This window comes from Argopecten irradians, chromosome 5 (genome assembly GCF_041381155.1).
Source record: "Argopecten irradians isolate NY chromosome 5, Ai_NY, whole genome shotgun sequence".
Classification (NCBI taxonomy): domain Eukaryota; kingdom Metazoa; phylum Mollusca; class Bivalvia; order Pectinida; family Pectinidae; genus Argopecten; species Argopecten irradians.
Genome location: NC_091138.1, coordinates 7,933,370 through 7,953,669, shown reverse-complemented (window position 1 = coordinate 7,953,669; position 20,300 = coordinate 7,933,370). Strand labels below are relative to the sequence as shown.

The 20,300-nt window shown below is 36.2% G+C and overlaps 1 protein-coding gene across 1 annotated transcript; it reads right to left on the bottom strand.

The window, feature by feature from the left end:
* Positions 1-5,946: 5,946 nt before the first annotated feature.
* On the bottom strand, positions 5,947-19,856 carry LOC138322772 (kelch-like protein diablo). Its single transcript, XM_069266858.1, has 8 exons — positions 19,587-19,856; positions 15,356-16,394; positions 15,002-15,148; positions 14,688-14,819; positions 12,738-12,914; positions 11,933-12,079; positions 10,919-11,084; positions 5,947-8,641 (listed from the first exon to the last, which is right to left on the bottom strand). The coding sequence occupies exons 2-8, from the start codon at positions 16,326-16,328 to the stop codon at positions 8,485-8,487; spliced, it is 1,899 nt and encodes a 632-aa protein (XP_069122959.1). The 5' UTR covers positions 16,329-16,394; positions 19,587-19,856; the 3' UTR covers positions 5,947-8,484.
* Positions 19,857-20,300: the final 444 nt, after the last annotated feature.

Genomic DNA, 20,300 nt, shown 5'->3' with positions numbered 1-20,300 from the left:
TATGATTAAACCTTGTCAGGTGAGTGCAGTGTTTAATTTTCAGTTTGACATTGTTATTTGCAATATAGGGGCATGTGTACCTGAGACAAGATATGTTTAGAATGACGCACGTTAGCCCGAGATACTCTGGCCCTGACACCAGACTTAGACATTATGACAGATAGATATCTGGCGTAGGGCCAGAGCGCAGTAGTACTCGAAAACCTGGAATAAGCCCATCTCCGATTCAGACTGCTTACGAAACATTACCGCCGAGAAGCGTCCATTTCCTTCGTCTTTTCAACAAATGAATATTTTTTCTATCCATACCAATCCATTTTACCATGCATGCATCTCATATCATCTCAATACAGTAGCTTTGCATAATATGAGGAAAATGGCGACGGCGAGGAGGGAAATTTCAAACTGCGGAAAAGAAGCTACTGTATTGAGATAATATGAGATGCATGCGTGGTAAAATGGATTGGTATGGGTAGAAAAAATATTCATTTGTTGAAAAGACCAAAGTAAGGGACGCTTCTCGGCAGTAATGTTTACAAAACTGGCTGAATCGGAGATGACCTGACCCGATACCGAACGGTGTCGGCTTATTCCAGGTTTTCGAGTACTACTGCGCTCTGGCCCTACGCCAGACATCTATCTGCCATAATGTCCAAGTCTGGTGTCGGGGCCAGAGTCTCTCGGGCTAGACGCACGTGTGTCAAGTCCCGTGCTTTATATAGTGGGTTGGCCAGTGAAGGTAACTAATTTAAGCAGAGCAAAAAGAAAAATGGCTGCCACTACCTTGGATAGGACACTGTCTCAGAAATAATTTTCGAAAAGTATTTCATGAATCATATTTCATTAATTTCAAATGCTTGGTTTTTAACTCTCGCATTGTTCAGTTTTAAAGGCTGACTATCGAATCATAAGACCACCTTGGCTATACATGTAGCAGTTGTTCATTAAAAAAAACATTGAGATTCAACATACTTTCGTAGGGTAAATTTTCGTCCAATTTATTTTTTTGAGGAAAAAAACAGTTTAGAGACAGGTACATTTGTACTTGTCCCTTAAGACCTGTACAGTAACATCGCAGGGATTTCGAAATACTGTTTTTTCGTCCATTTTATTTTTTTGAGGCAAACAACAGTAAGAGTAGGTAATTTGTACTTGTCCCTCGAACTGTTAGTACAAAACGCAGGGATTACGAAGTACTTTTCATTCGATTGGTCCACCAATACTTTTTACAAATATGGTCATCCGTGGTTTGGGACCATCGTCCCTCGAAAATGTTTTAAAAACCTAACGACAACAGAAGATATTTTATTTGTCATACTATAATGCATCTATGTACAAAATTTCATTAAGATTGGAAAAAAATGAAGACTTTATACCTGTTTTAATGTTACGAGATCGGCGACTGGTCAGGTTTACTACCGACAACAGATCGACGACTCACACACGCCTGTACACGCGTGTGTACGAGTGCATAGGGTCTCGATACTGTTTGTCTAAGCCATTATTGTGTAAACATCATTATAGTCGGTGTAGAACTCTAGGCCATACTCAATACACGAGTATGTTTCCAGACCCTACGTGACGTTACCCAAATTGGAACACTTTTGAAGATAATTGTAAAAAATTTCTTACATGTGGTTGAATCCAGATTTTTTTCTTAACATTCCACAAATAGATGCTTTTATTAATAATTTCATGATTTGTTTACTTGTCAGCCCTGTGTTTCAGCAGATTTGAGTACCCAAAATGGAACACCTCCTAAATAATTAAAGTTTGATTAATAAATGTCCAGGCATGAAAAAAAAATGTTTGAATTCATTTAAAGAAAGTTCAAACATATTTTAGTTTATTCAGGGCACATGTCTTTCAAAAATATTCCATTCAGCATTTATTTTCTCATTTTAAAATATATGGTGTTTTTAGGGGTGTCGCACGACGTCGTTTCCCGGAGTTTTTCAAAATTTCATTATTTTTAAACACAGATAATAAGCAACTGGAAAGAAAATTGTCACAAAATAGTCAGCACCTTAATTTTTGTTCAGGACTGTTATTGTTAGTTTAGATTGCAAACTGAAAATTCTGTATCACATATTTTAAAAGTGTTTCATTTTGGGTAGCGTTCCAAATTGGGTAGCGTCACGTTAGTTTTTTTGTGTGTGTGTATTTTTAGCTGCGTAAATATTTTTATATTAATTCACTTTTTTTTTTATTAACGCGGTAACTTTATTTAATACGTTTTATTTGAAAGATTAAGTTTAAATATCTTGAATCCCGTCTTGCGGGCACACAAGATTTCGCTTGCGTATCGTAAGTTTTAATTTCGGGAAGCTTACAAATATTACGTTTATTTAACACTTTTTATTACTGAACTTACACATTTTATTTATTGAATGATTTTTACTGACACATACATACGTGTAATTCATTTGAAAAGTATTAGAAGGTCAACGAATTTTAACTGTTACAACATCTTGAATCCCGTCCTGCGGGCACACAAGATATTTCGCAAACATATCGTAAAATGTCCAACTGATAATTTCGCAAACTTATCGTTTAAAGTCTAACTGTTTAAGAGAAACACAATCCTTAAATATCTTGAACCCCGTCCTGCGGGCACACAAGATTTCGCTAAGACATTTTTTCTGTTTAGACGGACCGTGCGATTCTGTTCATTTCCACGTACACGTTTTCGTGTATCCGGTTTTTTCGCGATGGCTGCAGTTTTTGGAATAGTTAGCATTCCTTCTGCTTCACAAGTTTCAAAAACTTGTGCACGTTCCGTTGTCTTTGTCTTTGTCTTTGGCAGTGTTCTCTAAAATACTGAACTTATTTTTAAATGTTGCGCATGCGGAGCTAATTCGTACTCTCCTATTCCGTGACGCGATCTGCGCACGTGGTTGTACTTCGTGTTTTGTATGTGCTCTAATCGTTTTTCGAAATTTTCCAGTCACCAACAAGCTTTATGATGTCATTCATTGATTCGCAATTGTTGTTTTTCCAGCCTTTGGGTATATGGCATCCTCGATACTCCAGGGCTTCCGATCACTTACGATCTCTTCACCCCTGGACTATCTCATAGTGAAATTGAAGGCAGCTCAGCGGAAAACATTTGACCAATCACAGGCTAGCAAAGATTTCCTTTGAAGACTACAGAGAGAGCGAAGCCTAACATCAAAGTCACACAGTCAACCACAGTGTACCGTTATACGGCTCTTTGATGTACTAAATTACCTGTTCTATTCTGTTGCCTCCAGTTTTACTATGAGATAGTCCAGGGGTGTAGAGATCGTAAGTGATCGGAAGCCCTGGAGTATCGAGGATGGGTGTATGGGGGCATCGTACTCGGGCCTCAACCACCCTGCGCCGGATAGTTGGTAAAGTTTTTTCAGACCAATATGTACCCATACGTTCACCATACATATTGTCGATTTTGCTTGATACTGAATCAAATTCTTTGATAGTATCCAAATTGATCAGTCCATCCTCGCCAAAGATAGACGACATTATCGGCGCTTTTTCTTTGTCGTTCATTCATGCTCCCGAAAATGTACGCAAATATTTTATACAAAAATGTACAATTAAAAAAAACATATAATAATGCATTTCTTAAGATAACATATGGGAAGCATATATACACACCATATGTTTACATAACAATAAATACAATCGCGAACTGTAATCACTCTGATAATATACACACGTGTGTGCTTCTTCTATGTATACTGTATGCAAGCCGTCGTAGACGTTTCAATGACCATTACTCATTCAAATCTTCATCAATAGTCATTACAATTGACATGAATTACTTTCTTTAGATATAGGTTACATATATTATTATTTGCGGTAACATTACTGCGTAATTTCGTAAAATAATTTGTGTTGTCGGTCGGATCTAGATCTCTACATGTAAGCTTGGCTTACACACATGTATACACTCTGCGTCTCTTCATATTTGAAATCGTCATTACTCCGGTATTTTTACTCCAATCTTAATGAATTTTTGTACAGAGATGCATTATGGTATGACAAACAACATATCTTATGTTGTCGTTAGGTTTTTCTAATTTTTTTAATGCTATGATGTGTTGTCGGTAATACTGAACATACACACTCGCGATATAAATCTGACCAGTCGCCGATCTCGTAACATTAAAACAGGTATAAAGTCTTCATTTTTATTCCAATCTTAATGAAATTTTGTACATAGATGCATTATAGTATGACAAATAACACATCTTCTGTTGTCGTTAGGTTTTTAAAACATTTTCGATGTTACAACGTGTTGTCGGTATACCGTCACGGCAAACCTCTTGTCACTCGATTTATCGTTGACCAGCGGCCGATTTCAGAATATTAAAATCGCTCTAATTCCTTCATTTTTGCACCAATCTTCATAAAACTTGGTAGAAATATTCATTTTAATGTACTGAATAACATATCTTGTGTTGTCACTAACTTTTCCTTGTATTTAACGTGTTGTCGTTTGTTGTCGTTTCTTGTCGTTTGTTGTCGTTATTAAGTGTGACCGTTTATTGAATTGGACCAAGAAAAGAGGCAAAGCGCTTGCATGATAGCAGTACACCTGTGAATCATGAGGTAGCAAACCAGAGAAGAACAGCCTGGCCACGGATATAAGTTTCATTTTTTTCAAAAATAAACATAACAAAAATGGGTTAGAGATTACAATTCTGGGCTCCTCCGGAAGTGCGTCTTGACCGGAAATGCTAGCTTTACTTGAAGGAAAATCCATGGCGCGGGTTTAGGCAAAAATATCCATGGCGCGGGTTTAGGCAAAAATATTGAAAAATCCACCTAATCGACCTATGAAATAAATTGGCTTATTTTGCCATTGTGATAGAAGTGCTCAATTTAAGGTAGGTCTTAAGAAAAAAATTGAGTACAATTTTCTGCAATTTTGGGCTAAAAATCATGATATTTTGCAATTTTTCAGGTATTTTTTTGTTGTTACCATGGTATTCACATGCATGAATAAGTGCAGAATATGGCCAAATATGTATCAAAATATCAAATTGTAATTGCAAAGGTTGTGCTGATTAATTATATATATACTTTTGTACAGGTATTTTTTACAGTTAAATGACTATATCTATATTTCTAAGGCATGCGCCTTAATTTCATAGATTGTCCAAATCTACTGTTTATCTGCTATGGGAAAAAGAGTAAGGGGTCGGGTAATTGTTCTTATATGCTGGGAACCTCAATGAAAACAGGTTGCTCATTTTCACATGGCATGTAAAGGGGAGGTAATTGCATGCTCATTTTCATGCATGTTAAATAAATTTGGCTAAAATTCATTTTGCTTTCATTTGTTTTGAAAACTAACTCATTATAACTTATTGGATGTTATACAACCCATATTGCATGAATTCTGATTATTTTAACTTGATTTATTGCCCGGTATCCATGGAAACTTAGCGAGCAATAGTGTTATTTTGTGATTTTCTCTGTAAAAACACTATTTAACTTGTCTTGATCTCAAAAATGCATGTATTTGTCAGAAATTGAGTGTGCGGCAAGGCCGGTATTGTCTATTATTACCAATTTCTTAATTATATGAGGAAAAAAGAGTCTATTTTTGATAAAATAGGGGTGGCGGAGACTTTTACAGATTATTCATGAAAATGCTTATTTCCAGGGTAAGAATACAAAACCATAATGTCATATTCATGAAATTTCCAAATCCTTGATGTCATGTCATTATTTAGATATCAGAATCAGTTTATCTGTTGCAGAGCAACAGTATAAGTAGGGTTTCTGACCTTATTTGTGACGTCATTGAATATTTATGACGTCATAGATACACACTGATAATGTCATGGTTACTGATGACGTCATAGTAATTATGACGTCATACAGCAGGGTCAATATTGATGAAATCCTTGTTTTTTCCACTGCATGTCATAGAGAGAATCTCAAAATAACACATTCAATATTCAAATCCATTTTATTTCAGTAAATGACAGAGTTATAGGACTTTTAATTTTTAAAATTACCTCCCCTTGTTGCTTGTTTGAGAGGAAAATCAATCAAAATGTACCATTCAGGGAAATTGGCAGTACTCGGTGACTATTTAAGATACGCGTTAACCGGATATGTCATTTTGTTCGTCGCATCATGTTCAAGACAATATTTGGGTTTTCGAGAAGCTTAGAAAGTTATAACTTGGTGTATAAGGTAGCAAACCAGAGAAGAACAGCCTGGCCACGGTCTATATTTTTATTAAGTGGGGAGCCCCTGTTTTGAGCCATGACATAAACAATTAAAAATAAAATATATTCTGAAATTGGTACATCCAATATGGAGGGTTTGATATAAGTTTCATTTTTTTCAAAAATAAACATAACAAAAATGGGTTAGAGATTACAATTCTGGGCTCCTCCGGAAGTGCGTCTTGACCGGAAATGCTAGCTTTACTTGAAGGAAAATCCATGGCGCGGGTTTAGGCAAAAATATTGAAAAATCCACCTAATTGACCTATGAAATAAATTGGCTTATTTTGCCATTGTGATAGAAGTGCTCAATTTAAGGTAGGTCTTAAGAAAAAAATTGAGTACAATTTTCTGCAATTTTGGGCTAAAAATCATGATATTTTGCAATTTTTCAGGTATTTTTTTGTTGTTACCATGGTATTCACATGCATGAATAAGTGCAGAATATGGCCAAATATGTATCAAAATATCAAATTGTAATTGCAAAGGTTGTGCTGATTAATTATATATATACTTTTGTACAGGTATTTTTTACAGTTAAATGACTATATCTATATTTCTAAGGCATGCGCCTTAATTTCATAGATTGTCCAAATCTACTGTTTTCTGCTACCTGAATTATGACCGGAAGAGTTATTTCCCCTGAATCCGTTTTTCGTCCAGGACAACGCAGTAACGAACATTATCATTGTCCGGGTTTATGCGGTATGATTTGTCCAAATTGATAATGAAACCCCCATAGTAACGTTCTGGACACAAATTCCTTGAGTGAAATACCACATAATTTGTACCTCCTTACGTATCAAATGTTAACACGGACGGACGGACGACGGACGCCGCGCCATGACATAAGCTCACCGGCCCTTCGGGCCAGGTGAGCTAAAACCACTAAAAAGAACACACAATGTAACAATGCACATTAACAGGCTTACAGCTAGATAACAGGTGTCACTATTAAATATACTTAGATATAATAACGATATAATAACGTCTCAGATATAAAAGGGGAATTAAATAAACGGGGGAAAACCAACATCTGTTTAGAACACACTTAAAGAAAAGGATAAAAAAAATATTAGAATTAAAAATCACAATGACAATATCATTTAGTTTATGTTGCCCTAAAAGTCATGTCAAATTTTCATGGTTTCTCTAACATTACATTTCAAATTATGGCTGACATAAAAAGAATATTTTTTAAAAGATTATCAAATTATTAAGTTGAATTATTAAAGAAACATAGTGTTTTTACTACACCAAACAATAACAGGAAAAAAACAGCACCATTGAGCAGTCATGAATCCCAACAAAATGACAACAAATCATTGATATACATTAGTTAAAACAGCACAATATGACTTTAACCTTTGAAGTGATCGTATCCTCAGGCCACTTGATTTTTCAGCTTAACTTAATTATATTTGCTCTCTTCTACTTCTAGAACATAATAACCTCCAATCACTTAATTTGTAGCTGTCCTGGAAGTACTTCTGAGCAATAAGCTGGAGGATCTTTTGGGAACAGTTCTCTTCAGAACGCAAATTAAGCTTGCCTTTGGTTCCATTCTTGTTAATTCAATTTTATAATACTGTACCTTCATCTGTAAATGGCTTTGACACTTAATGTTTGAGCAAAGTGACCTTGACATTTGATTGATGTAACATCCACATGTGAGGCTAAGTGAGCGTTTTAGTAAGTTTTAGGTTTATCACTCAACTGATGCTGAAGAATCTTAATCTGTAGACAGACTGATTAAGTAATGACTATTGATCATCTATATATCTCTGATTTAGACACACTTCCCTTTACTTCTGTTGAGTTAAACTTGAGTGAAACAAACTAAAGCATAACAGAAACTAAAACAATGTAAGATTGTTAAATTATAAGGCAATAATGATTCCGAGAAGGAAGCAAAGAAAGACAACTCCCAGTATATATAGTAGAATATGATACATAATGTGACAATTTAACATTATTTTAAATCTGAAATGATATTTCATATATTACATTCTAATATCAAAAACGATTTTTCATTATTCTGAGCAAAAGTAAGAAAAAAATTCTTCATGCTGGTCCAGCATCTGTATAAAAGTATAGTATAAAATATGATAAAAATCAACAAAAGATAAATTATTTAGATCCAACTGACGGAGATTCATCTATCAGATAGCTTTCATACATTATAAGAATCAGACATTGCCCTAGCACTTTTTCCATAATTTAGCATCCTATCAATATTATACAGTTATACACGTCACACTGTACAATGGTGAGTGTGCCGGTCACGATTTAGAACCTCTTTATGAAGTACAAGTGACACACAACTCAGCCAGCTGCGACTAGACTGCATTTCTCCTACGATCTCCCAGCTGTCTGTGTCTGGATCATAGCACTCGATCGTATCGTGGTACCTGTAAACAACAGAACACACAATGTCACTTCTGTCTCGTATATCACACCTAACATATTTACGCACTAGTATTTTACACACAAAGTATAACAACATTCACAGGGGGGAACCAGATTAGAGTAATTGCTGTAACCCATATCCAACATGGCGATGGTACAAAAATCTGAAAAAGTTGTACTGTTTGTTCACAGAATGGACAGGTATTTTTCTTGCATAGCCGCTGCAGATCCTGTCTTCTAACAAAATTAGCAAAATTTGAAGCGTAAGTCATAGGCACAAAGATACACCGACATTGGAATCAAGCATGTAAAATTGCGTATGACTAGGGTAACTTAAAATACCAATTTTGCTGTGATTAGGGTATCTGCAACATCGTGAATAGGATAACTCACTGACATATTTTTGAATAGTGAAACTAGCAATTTTACATGCTTGATTCCATCATCTGGTGATCTCTGTGCATATGACTTTTGCTTCAAATTTTGCTAATGTTGTTAGAAGACACGATCTATGCGGCTATGCAAGAAAAATACCCGTCCATTCTGTGAACAAACAGTACAATTTTTTCAGATTTTTGCACCATCGCCATGTTGGATATGGGTAACAGCAATTACCCTAATTTGGTTCCCCCCGTGAACATTTATTCATGATAAAATGTTACCGCGCGGGACACCATACCCTTGACAAACGTACTTGTCTAGCCGCGCCATGATCAGTGCGGCTGATACAGGTAGCTTGAGCACTGTGTGGGAAAGTGGTGTGTACTAGCCGATCACCGCATAGTTTAAATATAGATTAACGCAATACAAACGCGTCGCTGACAATCGCATGTTCGCGGTAAACTCTACTCCAACGGACGACGAACTGACAAAAAAACAAGACTACGACTAATTGAACTATACACAAACCATAAGACATACAATAAATGAGCAAATTAACCGGATTAATGAGACGCGGATGTCAAAAGATAGAGAAAAACAGTTTATCGCATCAGGATCTGTCAACGAATACGGGAATTTTCATACCGGGGAAATTTGTACCGAAAAAACATACACTAATGATAAACTTACATGATATATTTTTATTAATGCTGTGGATGTAAGGAATTATTCTATGAATTACAAGGAAGATTTTTTTTCCGTACGGTAGCTTTTCAGACATCGCAGACGACAGTGCTTGGTAGTAATTGCATATTGTATGACGTATCTATCTGTAGTCTAAACACAAATTCTAGTAAATCTAGTAGATTTTCTGGTGAACCATGATTTAAAAAATCATACAAAATGCCATTTATTTTAGAAACATGTCTAAAAAAATTCTAAATAGCTGGGTCACCGGTCGGTTCAGAAACTACGCCGCCTTGTCAATCACCTGTATTACTGACACGTGTGGTGAGGGCTAGCCAGCCAATGGTATATTTACCTATAGTAACGGGGGAGGGGCCATACACTTCACATGTCTGTCAATTATAGCTAACTGACTGATTGATCAAAGGGACAGCCACGTGCACGGGAGCACGTCAGTAGACGTCGACTCAACTGTGTTGTACTAACAACTGGTTTTTTGTATGTTGAATTTATATATCGTTAAGATCATCCTGTTTGATAATAATCCTCTTGGGGTGGCATTTCCACAATACCACGCAAGTTAAAATATCTGCCAGTACTGGGTAAATAAATATTTTTTTCTGATGTGCTACATGAAAATGCAACCATGCATAAAATAAGGCAAAAATAGAAGAAAAAATAGCGATATAAACAGCGCTGTTAAATCAATATTTATTCATACATTAGTTATATTTGAATATATGATTTACTTTAATAAAACAAAAATTCACACGTGTTTTCTTGACAAAAACCCACCTGTTTTTTCTAAATCTTCATTGTCTGTCTATTGAATTTCTGTTTGAAAGTTACTTTCTACGGGTTACAGAATTGCTTTTCAAAAAACAGAAAGGCTTTGGCACATGCAATCGGTTACTAAGATTGTATCAGCTACCTGTATCAGCCGTACTGATCACGGCGCGGCTAGTCAAGTACGTTTGTCAACAGTATAGTGTACCGCGCGGTAAATGTGAAATGCAACTGCTTGAAAACATGAAAAGTTTTATACCATCCTGACCCAGGATTCCACCTTGACTGCCATAGTACTATCCTCATGCAACCTTTCTCCCCTTCAAGAAAACAGAATTTTCTAAAGACTGTTACCATACTAACCTGTCCCAGGCTTCCTCCCCTTCAAGAAAATAGACTTTCCTAAAGACTGTTAACATACTGACCTGTCCCAACCTTCCTCCCCTCCTAGCACATAGACTTTCCCTGATACAACAGTGACTCCTGGTCTATATCGTCGCTCCAACAGTGGACTTTTCTGGACCCACTGGTCAGTCCTGGGGTTGTAACACTCCACCTTACTGGTGTTTTCTGTTGAAGCATGCCAGCCTCCTGTAATTTACACACACATACAGAATATAACAGTATATCTATATTCAAGATTTGATCTGCAGACCAAACTTTAACCTATCTGATTTTATGATTAAAAAAAATTACTTAAAGGCCCACTACCTTTCCGGAGCAAAATTTAAAGGTTTCTTAAAAAACATTAATAACAAAACAAAACATATATCGATGGCTTAAGATGAGGTTACAACACCGAACATATGCAAGATTTCCTGTCTAATATACGATAACCGTGGAGATTCATTTCGCTGTTTTGCCGTCTGGCGCAGTGATAGTCAACTAACGCGCGGCATTTAGGACGACGGCGGGAAACATAAAACGACCCGCGTTATGAAAATTAACATTTTATTTATTCTAATTAAACAGTTCTGAAGGTGATGATAAGTGTGCTAGTAAACGTATAGTTAATAACTTCTGCGACTCTACAAAATTATTGATCTCGTTTTACATTCCTATTTTAAAAATTAAAAGCCGTTTCGGAAAGGTAGTGGCCCTTTAACAGTAACATAAAATTATATTTGAACCTTGATACTCAAATAAATAAAGACTCTTTTGATTTCAAGGTGTTTGAATAATATCTAAACCAAACTTTTTACTATACTGGATAGATCCAGGTACACATATCTCAAATACTCTGATAACTTGAAAAGTTAACAAGATAACTGTTTGAGTCTTCCTTACCATGTGACCACTTCTATGTATATAAATTTTTCAGATAGCACAATCTTACGTTTAGAAATTTAGACAAAATTCCACTTCCAGCTATGGATATCTAAATTTCACCTTGATTTACACCTTCTCTGTCATATCCATTTATAGCTTGTGAATATTACCTATGATATACAGGAAACCATTCAGGACACAGGCCCCAGAACCAGAGCGAGGAATCAACATTGAGCTTTTGTCTGTCCACTTATCTGTCCGTGGGTTGTAACACTGAACAAGTTCTATTCCATCCCCATCCTCTAGTACAGCTCCACCTATAGAAACATAATGTATAGACATTATCACATGTACTCCACGATACATATTTTTTTTATTAGTTTAACATCCTTTTAACAGCCAGGGTAATGTAAGGACATGCCAGGTTTGTTAGTGGAGGAAAGACAAGAGTACCCAGAGAAAAAACCACCGACCAGCTGTCAGTACCTGGCAACTGCCCCACCTGGGATTCAAACCCGCATCCCAGAGGTGGAGGGCTTGTGGTAATATGTCGGGACATCTTAACCACTTGGCCACCGCAGCCCCCCCGGCCACGATACAGTCTGTTTCTGAATCAATACAATTATTCAAATTGATGAGGATTGGAATTGATCTGCACTAGTAGACATACTTCCTCCTTAGAAGTTTGGTTGAAAAGTTTTCCTCAACATATACTTCATACACAACATTTTTTTTATCAGACAAATTGTGATAACTGGTATATGTAAATATTTTTATCACTAAAATGAAAGTTCAAGCAATTGCAAAATTGACTTCATGATATTTCTTACTAATAGTAATAGAAAGTCTAAGGGATAACACTCCTTCAAAATTAACTGGTAATGATTTTTGAAAAGTTCCTTTAATTGCCATAATTTTCAGGCTTGATAAGATGTTGATCAGTGACACGGTGACTATAGACTAGATGAGACTTGCCTGTAACATAGAGACAGCCGTCCATGGCTGCCACTGCTGGACTAGTTAGTGCTATCTTCATGGCTGCCACAAATGTCCAGGTGTTGGTGTTAACACTGTACTGTTCTACACTGTCCAGTCGACTGGAGCCATCCCAGCCTCCCACAGCATACATGTGCCAGTCCAACATCGCTACACCTATTTGACAAAATGTTTCCAGTCAGGTTAAGGTAGGTCCATACTTTTGAAAATCGCGGAGGTTGTTTTGAATTCCAGAATGGTTTCCGATACGCCACGACATCACACTTGGATATTTTTTCAATAGGTGAAAATTGTCTACATATAATATTGAATGTTTAAAATCATTAAATAAATCAAATAAAAGCAGTGAAGTGAAAATTATATGCTATCTCTGAGGTTTTTGCGGTCCCTGTCGTAAATGGGAATGGATTTTTAAACACCGGACGTGCCGTTCGTCGCTATAAATCATAAGACGGGACCTGGCCGGACCGAAATTCCGGAATTCTAAAAAAATCGCATACAGATTTCCTTTAAACACACAATTTGGAGAAAATCATAAAAACAAACAGATATAAACCAGATATAATATCACAAAAACGTATGAACTGATGTGGAATGTTTTTTGGCGGCATGCTTTTCAAAAAATAATCAATTATAACCCATCTTAGCACTGGATGAAATGGGGGTAGGGTTGCGAGTTACAAACTTCAAGCTTACAAAATTGTGAAATTTTGATCGAGGACCTCGTGTTTTTATATGATATTTGAAAAACATATTACCTTGGGCATATCATATACAAATATTGTGAAATTGACATGGATTTTCATTTCCTTTTTGGCCTATTCATTGATTTTTTACTGGCGAAAATATGGCAAAACATGATAATTACGTATAGAAACGGTCCTGGGAAATAACAAAAATTAGTTAGCATTTGTAAAAATAAAATAGTTTTGTATATTGTTCTATCGTAAGAAAATTAGGACAAAAAATCAACAGGATCGAGACTACATTCACCCTAATATTACAGAAAACATAATTTTATGAATTTTTCTATTTTCGGTCAGCAAATTTGCAGGGATGGTATATTTCAAGCTCAAATATCTCAAAAAGTAGTTCGAGAACACCCATTTATCTTTATAGATTTGAAATCTACATGAAAAATGCAAGAAAATAAGACCTGTTAGAAAAAAATGACATGGGTTTTCCCAAAAGTATGGAGCTACCTTAACAGTCTAAATTAAATCAATATAGCTTTAATTAAAGTACAGTAAAAATTGCCTTAGTAACCTCTTATGTTTAAAGGCCACCTGCTTAATAAGACCATTTTTTAAGGTTACCAAATAATCAATTTCAACAAAATTCAAAATGTATATAAAGATCACTTGGCTATAACACCCTTTATTTCCTCTGTGTCTTGGGTGGTCTTTATAGACAGATTTGACTGTATTTAGGGTCATTTAACACTTCATAATCAAACCTAAAACATAACTTTATTAAGCATTGAAGTTACTATTTTTTAACTTCCTAGGGGTATGAAAGATATTTTGACTTTTGCGAGGATCCGCCACGTGGATTCACAATTTGCAAGCAAAATCTATTTCATAACCCAATGAAGTTAAGAAATAGTTACATCAATGCTTATAACTAATTTTTTAGACTACAAGATAACATAAAATATGATAAAACGTACGATTCCATTGATTTTCTAATGGATTATTTTTTTTCTAAATCAATATGCAACGTCTCTATTGTAACATCATGATTACATCGGATTTGTGCGCTATTCTCAGGCTTTTTCTTCATAATATATGAAGAAAAAGTATCTGCCAATCAGAGAGTTGGATTTAGTATGAAAATAAGATGAATAATTAATTATCATCAGATTTTATATATAACTTGTTTTGCAATTGATGTAAAAAATTTAAGTTTATAGTTAAAGATAAATCATACCTAGCTCAGATCTGGCCACTTGCATGGGAGACAACTCTTCCCAACAGTCGATACAGGAATCGTAGCGCCATACACTTTTACTGGCTGAGCCGTCAGGATACTCTCCTCCAGCTAGATACAGATAGGTGGAACCTATAACAGTGGGATAATATGTCATGGTTGATATCATCTTTTACCCTTGCACTAACATTTTAGGTGATCTTTTATTTAATCAAGTCTTAATTTACACAGCAATTTGGAAATCTAATTGCAGAATCAATTTTCACTATAGTTTGTTACACCAGCATGAGATTGTATAATCTCGAAAAACTCACCTGATGCCACTAAGCCATGCTTGCTGACTGCAAATGGAAGACAAGCTAGTGGTTTCCACTGAAAAGTGCTGGGGTCCAGGGTCTCTACACTGCGAAGGACCACCTTATCATCCTCACCCCCAACAGCAACAATCACCTCCGTCATCACTGAAGTTTGAAAGATAGGTGATCAACAAAGACAGGAAAAAAACATATTTATCATCATACTCTAAATAACTATTGTTTTTAGTGAAACTGTTCATTTTACATTGATTTAAAGCTTTCTTTAATCATCTATAGTTAACCAAATTCCCAAACAAATTACAATGATCTACCAATTCAATGATCTTGTCATTTAATAACAATAAAATGTACCTGAACTTTTCCTGAGACGTGTTCTTTGGTTGTGGAACTGGCATTGTCTGTCCTTCAACAGTTGAAATGTCTTTGCCTCTTCCACCAGTCGTCTACAACCCTCAGACTGCATAATGGTTGTGTTGCTTTCAACGTAATCATGAATGAAGTAAGGATTCGTTAGCGGAAGTCGCACACATTCTAACACATTGTCAAAGTCCACTTTACGTTTCTCAATGTCAAAATTCAACCAACTTGCTGCTGCTTCAAATATGACCTCTTCATTATCACACACTAAGTCATCATCAGAGAGAAGTTCTACAAGCTTTGACTGGTTAATGTGGACAAATTCTTCTTGCTGCCAAACTGTGATAAAGTTTTGTAATAAATAGTCCCGAGATTTCTGTTGCAGGTCATCACAAGCATGGATTTCAGCAAAACAGTGAATGCCTATACAGTTTGATTCCTCCATGTTTTGTTCGAGGTAATGGCAGCAAGCCTCCTTCACTGTCAAAACTTCAAAGAGGTTTGCTGCAGACAATAGTGACTGGACATTTGACTTGTTGATAAGTATTTCTGATGTGTAAGCAAAGTCGAGGAGAAGTTCTACCATGGACGCTTCCATACAATTTATAGAAATCTTATCCTGAAAACTTTCTGCCATATTCCCAGCAAACATGGCTTTAAAATATGGGCTGAAGGAAGACAGTATGACCTTATGGCAATAGAACTCCTTGCCATCCACACAAATGGTGATGTCACAGAATGTTCTACTTTTCCTCAGATTATTAAGCCCTGCGAGAAGCTGTGCTGGATGTGAAACCTCCACAAACCGATATTCATCTTCTGACACAATGGAACCATGATTGCTAACAAGAGAATCCATACTTGGCATTCTCATGGAAGAAAACAAAGGTAAATGAACATTGGATCCGAAATTCACAGGTAATGTTGAGGAAAATGAAACAGCACCTCCATCTGAGGAGTCCCCCATGTTTATCTATCTGTATAGATCCACAGGGACGTAGATCTTAGGTAGTCAAATTCCACACTTCAGTACCTGTAACAATGACAAAAATCTTAAGTGTTAGAACAGTTCTTGTTCCAATTGACAGTACAGTATTTATGTATAAGTAGATGTATTTACTCTCCATTCAATGCCATATTAACCAATTAAAATATTTTGTTTACATATCACATACAACTTTAGTGTAACAACTAAAACAATGTTTTTTTATATTATGAACAAATTTTTTTGTTTTTAAATCTCATTTAAAAGTTTCACATGTTGACGGGGTTATTTGTATGTCAGAGGCCCAAATTTACTTAATTGTGACATTGGATCTGACTCAACAAGATTCAAAAATAATCCAAGGCATTCCCATCTTCAATACTCCAGGGGTTACCATCACTGAGTATGTTATGTCCACCCACCCCTGGACAATCACATAGACTAGTAAAACTGGAGGCAACAGAAGACACGGGTAATATGATCCCTTGATGTACATTAAAGCAATTGCATAACGGTACACTGTGGTTGACTGTGTTAGGCTGTAAATCTTTAAAGTATGTCTCTGCAGACCTGTGATTCGTCAGTATTTTTCTGAACTGCCTCCAGTTTTACCAAGATAGTCTAGGGGTTGGATATAATGTCAGTGATAGTAACCCCTGGAGAATCAAGGATGAGGCATTCCAAGTCTTCCATATGTATTGATTGAATGGATTTTTTTATTTTCATAGCGGCTATGAAGAGCAGAAGCTATCTACATATCCCGTGGAGCATGTACAAAGTTATCATCAGTTTAGCTTTTTTCCGGAATCGACTAAGTCCCTATATATCTCTCATGACAAATATCTTCAACCTGTTGTAGTAGGTCATTACCAAATAGAAGTAGAAATCAAGTTGTCAAACTATCAAAGTCTGTGCCGTTTTCGTTTATTCGGGACAACCGGTTCGACCGTTGGTTAAATAATTATTTCAAGTATAAATCCTGACGAACCTGCAGTTTTTGATACAGGCCTGTGAGGGCTTTGTCAAGGGTTGTCTGAAAACAATTTAAAATCACCAGGTTCGTCTTTAATTAATAAACGAACAACTAGGTCCAACCAGTCAAACCCTACAATCGAAAACGGCCCTAGTGTTCAGACCGAAATAAATTGGACTAATGTTAACTCCTATTCCAATTTAGATCAGTATTTACCAAGGAAGACCCTGAATGCCAATTATCATCAACAAGCAAAACAGCAAAAGAAGACATACCCGATCTGCATATCCACAAAGGAGTCGAGAAACTTTTGAAGAAAATAAACCCGAACAAATCTTCAGGACCAGACAACATCCCAAACAGAATTCTGAGGGAATGTTCAAAACACCTAGCACCAAGCCTCACAATAATTTTCCAAGTATCGGTAGACACAGGCCAACTACCAAAAGACTGGAGAGACGCTAATATTACCAGCATATTCAAGAAAGGCGACAAACATCTAGTGAAAATTACAGACCAATCTCACTAACATCAGTAACCAGCAAACTATTGGAACACATCATATGCAAACATTTACTTAGACACCTAGAAAAGAACAACATATTGACATCGCTAAACCACAGCTTCAGGGCAGTTCACTCCTGCGAAACTCAACTTATAACAACACTTAACGACTTCACCAAAGAATACAACCAAGGAAATCAAGTAGACTTCGCCATTTTAGACTTCTCGAAAGCCTTTGATACCGTGCCACACAAAAAAAAAATATTAGGCAAGTTACATCAATATGGAATAAAGGACAGCATCCATAAGTGGCTAACGAACTTCCTCACAAACCGATCAATGATGGCAATTGTCGAGGGAATGAAGTCAGAAGAAGTAAAAGTGGACTCTGGAGTCCCCCAGGGTGCTGTGCTAGGACCACTCATGTTCCTCTGCCACATCAACGACCTACCCGACAACATATCATCCAAAGTTCGATTATTTGCCAACGACTGTCTCCTTTATAGAACCATCAAATCCTACGCCGACCACACCAACTTACAAAAAGACCTAGCTGTATAACCAAGAGGAATGTGCAAACAAATGGGGAATGCGTTTCAACACCAAAAAATGCTATGTGATGAGCATAAGGGAAAAAACATCAAAATTCTACACCCTAAACAATCACATACTAGAAGAGGTACAAGACAACCCATACCTTGGATTTCAAATTTCATCTGACCTAAAATTGACCACACACATAATCAAAGTAGCCAAGAAATCCCACTCTACACTAGCCTTCCTACGCAGAAACCTCAAACACTGCACGGAGACATGTAGGAAAATAGCATACATGGTTATAGATCTATAATGGAATATGGAGCCACCATCTGGAATCCCTACAAAAAAATAGACATTGACAGACTTGAGCATATCCAAAACCAAGCAATCTGATTCATCAAGCAGGACTACAAAACCAGAGAAACCGGTTATATCAAAGAAATGGCCCACAATCTTAAACTACCATCATTAATGAGCAGAAGGAAGTGTCTCCGACAGGTACTTCTATACAAGGTGGTTGAGGGGTTAATTCCGGCACTGCCGCCTAACGACTTTGTAACTAAATATAGAAACAAAAGGCAAATCAGAGCTAAGAAGTTCACTGACTGCGATACCTCCAACCCTATAACCAGTCATGTAAAAAACAACTCTAAGTGCCTAAGAGTTCCACAAAGTAACACTGAACAATACAAGAATTCATTCTTTGTAAAAACATGTGTTGACTCACAGGGTCGTGTATAGTTTCTATATGAAAAAAAAAATAGCCGGAAATACATATAAAATTGATTATGAAAAAAATAGCCAGAAATACATATAAAATTGATTTGTATTTCTGGTTATTTTTTCATATAGAAACTATACATGGCCCTGTGGTTGACTGGAATCAGCTGGACGAAACCACAGTCCGAGCTAAATCTGTCGAGGCATTCAAATCAGCCATCGATAATTGGAGCCAATAACAACAGGCAGCACCCATCCCCCGTCGTTAATCATACCAGAATTGGGTCCTTACGACGTACCAATACAAACAGATACAGATTCCTAAAACTCCCGAGTGTTCTTTTCTAATCTGGACAATGGTGTCGGGCCAGATAATACGAGCACCCTCTGCTAGTTTTCACTACAAATAGAATTGTTGTGTAACCGTATTAAAATTCTTCATTTGTGCTTGAATTTTGTTTCTTGGTACCAACCATATTCCTACAATTGGCACAGAAATATACCTATCTCAGCTTGTTCTCAGCTGTCATCTCGTGTTGACGGCATGCACCCTTTTTTACCTCCATAATCAAAAGAGTTTCAAATATGAAAAAAAAAATCCTGTGTCGATTGCCTCCCTTGATTCACCACACTAAGTAAGGCCTAAGCTTATATGGATTTCATTTCAAATAAAAATTGTGAATATAAAATAATATTGAAATGAAACTGAAACGAATTAATAATTGTTTCTATCATTATCTGGTTTTGTTGCCAATCAATTACGCGTTCTAAACTTCTTTCAACTTCAAATTCCATTATTCAACTTCAAATTCCATTCGTGTGAAAGTTTCTTTTTCATTAGGACTTTACAGTAGACTAACTCAATGGATTGCTTTTGAGAATTTCAGATCAACAAAATACTTCAGTTAAAAAAACAAACCTTTAACGAAACAGTTTTGTCTTTCCAAAACAATTAGATCTTGTGTACTGCACAACAGTAGTTATTTACAAAGCCTATTTGTGAAAAATGTCAACGCATGCTCCATACTAAATAGTCAACTATTGACTGTTGACATGGTCCTCTTAAATAGTAACCCCATGGACTATGTAAGAGTGTGGAATCTTTTGCGTTAGAAGATAAAAATGCTGATGCGTCTGCATATGGGATGAATTGTGGGAAAAAGCTGTCGAAGATAAAGGTAAGCGTAGAATATGTTTTAGTCTGTTTAATAGAATTT

What these genes read in the sequence shown, in the direction of transcription:
- LOC138322772 (XM_069266858.1), bottom strand. Translation starts at nt 16,328, where the DNA reads ATGGGGGACTCCTCAGATGGAGGTGCTGTTTCATTTTCCTCAACATTA. An exon ending in GCATGGCTTAGTGGCATCAG is followed by an intron (nt 14,820 to 15,001) that starts GTGAGTTTTTCG and finishes CCACTGTTATAG; the next exon opens with GTTCCACCTATCTGTATCTA. An exon ending in TGGTTTCCTGTATATCATAG is followed by an intron (nt 11,085 to 11,932) that starts GTAATATTCACA and finishes TGTAAATTACAG; the next exon opens with GAGGCTGGCATGCTTCAACA.